This window comes from Lolium perenne, chromosome 6 (assembly GCF_019359855.2).
Source record: "Lolium perenne isolate Kyuss_39 chromosome 6, Kyuss_2.0, whole genome shotgun sequence".
Classification (NCBI taxonomy): Eukaryota; Viridiplantae; Streptophyta; class Magnoliopsida; order Poales; family Poaceae; genus Lolium; species Lolium perenne.
In genome coordinates this window covers 105,072,168-105,076,769 of record NC_067249.2, presented here as the reverse complement: position 1 = coordinate 105,076,769, position 4,602 = coordinate 105,072,168, and the positions used below count along the sequence as shown (strand labels likewise).

Below are 4,602 nucleotides of genomic sequence, written 5' to 3'. Positions count from 1 at the left end.
ACACGAATTACTACAAAAGCTAAGGACAGCTTCACGCGGCGCAAAGAATTCGAAGAACTCGGGGTAGCCTACCCCGACTATTCCTAATCGGGTTTGCTGTTCCCGATTCTTTCTAATCGGGATACGTGTCCCCGACAGTGTATTATTTGTGATAAAGATTGAAACTGAGTATTATTTCTGAAAATAACGAAAAAAAATGTATTATTTAAAAAAAAATCGCTAGTTTTCGCTGGGGAAAGAGATAGAAACTGGCTCGAAATTGACACACGCGCCTCACTTTGCGGGTCACTTTGCCTTTGGCTTTTGAGTTAAAGGTACCAAAGTCGACTAGTCGAGTGTTGGTACCGCAGGCCTGCTGGCGAGGAGTTTAAATTTGAACATGCACCGCACCTCCACCCTGCCCCTGTTGCCTTCTACAGTTCTACTGTAATAAAACCCCCAGGCCCCAGCGCAACGAGCAAAGCGAAAGGAGGCAGGCCACCGTACCCCACACCATAACAGCACAATCAAGTGCCCCACCACCCCACCATCACCAAACTGTGAAGCAAATCTCTTCCGGTCTTCCCCCAACCTCATTTCCCCTTGCCCAATTCCCCTTCCTCTTCCGCGGAATTCGAATCCACCAGCAAGGAGAGGGGCCGGGAAGCACCGCCGGCCGTCCGGCCGAATCCTTTGCCCGCCCAGGCCAGCCTCTGTACCCGAATCCGGCACGATTCGGCTCGATCTGCTCCGGGCCATGGAGATGGACAGCATCGAGTGCGTGTCCTTCTCCCACGGCCTGGACGACCACGACGGCGACGACGAAGCCGTGTCCCGCCTCCCCCGCCCCCTCCTCAAGCCATCCGCCGCTGCGGTGAACCTGGTCGTCGTTTCTGCCGGCGGCGCGGGCGGGGGAGGAGGGGCGGCCGCGGGCCCGCTCATAACGCCGTCCACCAGCGTGCACGAGCTGCTCGAGTGCCCGGTCTGCACCAACTCCATGTACCCGCCCATCCACCAGGTCCGCGCCTCCATTGCCTTCTTACGCTGAAATATCAAAAGTGGCTTACATGCAATGTCAATAATTCACTCATACTTCTCAAACATCGCTTTGCATCCAGAATTATCAGTTCAAATGCAAATTAATATAGCTCCAATCATATCATATCGTCTTTTGGTAGTTGAGCTCCCCACTATATAACTTTATGTTTGTACTGTAAATGTTCTTATTGCGCTCCCTTAGTTAGATCTAGTCCCTCTGTTCGTAAGTATAAGACGTTTTGGACATTTTCAAATAAACTACCATAGTGAGCGAACGTACACACTAAAAATAGACTCGATACATATCAAAATACATGAATCCTAAAAAAGCTAAAACATCTTATACATACACAAGCAATTTAGACCCCTGTTGCTCTAAAAGAAAATACACGAGCAATTTGATGGCAAGTCAAACTCTGAGATCAACAAAAGCTAGCAGCCCAGGACAAAGACAAGCGTCTTCCTTATGCCTTTCATATGTGATTCCATGTGTTGCTGCACTATGTCAACATGGTCACCACTGAGTCAGTCGTGGGTCACGACCGGTTAACTCCTTCATACGAGGGAGCTAATATTTCCCAGGCTGGTAAAATAGTTCACGGATTGGACCCAATCCATGCTAAAATATCTGGGACCATCCTTAAGGCGGCAATATTGCCATGCTGCTATGACGAGATGTGCTGGACTGCCAGTGGCTTTAATACCAAATCTTTGGGATCATAGCCTCGGGGTAGTAGTGGCAAGTGGCTTTGGTTGGTAACCCGTCCAGTTGGGGCAGCTGATAGGGAGAACAGGAAGAGCGGAAGAGAGGTTGAAATTGTGACAACTCATCTTACTTACAGCTTAGAAATAAGTTCTGTTTCAAGGTAATGATCCAATGGTTGAGGAAAATTTCGTTTCTTCAAAATTTAGTCATTTAATTAATTTGGTCTGGAAACAGCTGCCTAAAAGCAAGCTTATTAATATGATATTTTACCAGCCTGGGAAATATTCAAGTTTGATTTGTTTCTTTACATAAGACCACTCTAACTTGATGCACATATTTGATCCAAACTCAACTCATGAACTTAAACATATCTTATCACTAATTTAATTGGACTCATTCTAATTTGGGAAAATTTGCTACAGGACACCGTTATTTTCTGTCGTTTGCCAAAAGACACTGCTCGATTATGTCTTTGCCAGGTACCATTACAATTTCGTGGCACATTTGCCAGAACACACCACCTAGCCGAAAACGGAAAGTTTTGCACTTTTACCTGGGATGACTGGTTTTGAAGACAAAATGCAAAACTTTCCGTTTTCGGCCAGGTGGTGTGTTCTGGCAAATGTGCCACAGAATTGTAATGGTACCTGGCAAAGACACAATCGAGCGGTGTGTTTTGGCAAATGCCAGAAAATAACGGTGTCCTGTAGCAAATTTTCCCTTCTAATTTACACCACTCCCAACTGAACTAGGGAGATCGACAGAACCTAGGACTAGGATCTGACTAGACTAATTGAATTCACCATGGATTGGGTCCAATCCGTGATCTACTCGTACTCATATTGGACCTGTAATACGGAGTTCCTCGTAACAATTCCATGCTATGTTGTTCCACTACATGTAATAAATGCATTTTACTCCATGAAACAATTTTCTTTTCTAGGCTCATCATTTATAAAAATTGATTTAACCTAGTGATTGTTTGTAATCAAGTTATGTTATTCTATGTTACAGTGCCAAAACGGTCATACTATTTGTTCAACCTGCAAAACCCGGGTGCACAATCGCTGCCCGACATGTCGACAAGAGCTCGGCGACATCAGGTGTTTGGCATTGGAAAAAGTCGCTGAATCACTTGAGTTACCTTGCAAATACTTCTCGCTTGGTTGCCCAGAGATCTTCCCGTACTACAGCAAACTGAAGCATGAATCGCTGTGCAATTTGAGGCCATACAACTGTCCTTATGCAGGATCTGAATGTTCTGTTGTTGGGGACATTCCTTTCCTTGTCACACATCTCAGAGATGATCATAAAGTTGACATGCATTCAGGGTGCACATTCAATCACCGCTATGTTAAATCAAACCCCAGAGAGGTCGAAAATGCAACTTGGATGTTGACTGTAAGTATCTATTTCTGTTTGAGCTGTTTTACTACCTTGTGCAGTTACAGTTTGACCACTAGTTTTTCTTGATATATTTGATTTCCTAGTATTTTATCTGTTGTAGACAAATATAATTTGTCTGGGTGGTACTTTTGCTACCCTTGGCCTCACCGGATCGCATGAACTAGAAATGTAGGACTAAAAACAACACACGAATTAGATATCTCAATACATGAGAATTTCAGTAGTGATGTCTTTGAATGATTCACATGAAATAACGAATTAAGAGAGAGTGGACTGTGGAGAGATAATGCATGGACTTCTCAATGGAAAAAATAAAATGAGTTTGAGTTTATGTTAGTTTTTTTATGGAATTGAAGGAATTAAGAACTCCAAGTTTATTGCAAGTTTATGATCTAAATGACCCTTGTAGGAAAATACCCAAAGGATTGGACTGATGTCCTCCAAAATTTTGGTCAAATCCTACGATTCAAGGAGGCCCTTAGTGGTCTCAAACTTATGCTTACATATTTGAATGATGTGATAACAGCAATATTACCACATCTTTTTCGCAGGTCTTCCACTGTTTCGGTCAGTACTTTTGCTTGCACTTTGAGGCCTTTCAACTTGGAATGGCACCAGTATACATGGCTTTCCTCCGATTTATGGGCGACGAAAATGATGCAAGGAGCTACACTTATAGCCTTGAGGTTGGAGGAAATGGCCGGAAGATGATATGGGAGGGCAATCCCCGCAGCATCCGCGACAGCCATAGGAAGGTTAGGGACAGCCATGATGGCCTTGTTATCCAGCGGAACATGGCTCTGTTCTTCTCAGGTGGAGAAAGGAAAGAGCTGAAACTGCGGGTCACTGGCCGCATCTGGAGGGAACAGCAGAATTCTGACACGGGTGCCTGCATCCCAAATCTTTTCAGCTGAACTGAATAATCAGCGAGATGGAAATGATACAGGGTACATCGAGTTATCAGATGCACGTGTGCCCTCGTTTTTTCTTTTTGTTATTTGTGCTTGCCGTCTTTATTGTTATGCCATGACGCCATTGTGGCCTGCCTGTAAATTATTCAGGCTGATCATGGAAAAAGGAGTGGAGCTTGTATGTTGTGACTATTGCTCATAAATCACATGATAGTCATATTTGTCAATTGCATTCTGTATCTTGTGTCCCCTTGAGATGGAAGCTACTAATATCTTGTTTGACACTATGTACCATGGACTTTTATATACATCGAAATTCTTGTTATTTTCTAGAACATTTTTGCAGTATCCTTGTACTCGTTAAGTGTAGGCAGGAGTACCAAACAAATCCGGCCATCGGTAGGCAAGGGCAACTATGACACTTTTGGCAAAAAAAAATTTACATTTGCCAAAGGGCAGTATGGACTTTGCATGGGCCTTCTGATCGAGCGGCCCTGTCCTCCGCCGCACTTGCGCGTCTGCTTCACAGCACCCGGCGTGTTCGTTCGGCCTGCACCAAGG

At 44.4% G+C, this 4,602-nt stretch overlaps 1 protein-coding gene across 1 annotated transcript; it reads left to right on the top strand.

Moving 5' to 3' along the window:
• Nucleotides 1-586: 586 nt before the first annotated feature.
• On the top strand, nucleotides 587-4,268 carry LOC127307454 (E3 ubiquitin-protein ligase SINAT5). The gene is made up of 3 exons (XM_051338186.2): nucleotides 587-997; nucleotides 2,738-3,124; nucleotides 3,682-4,268. The coding sequence occupies exons 1-3, from the start codon at nucleotides 737-739 to the stop codon at nucleotides 4,042-4,044; spliced, it is 1,011 nt and encodes a 336-aa protein (XP_051194146.1). The 5' UTR covers nucleotides 587-736; the 3' UTR covers nucleotides 4,045-4,268.
• Nucleotides 4,269-4,602: the final 334 nt, after the last annotated feature.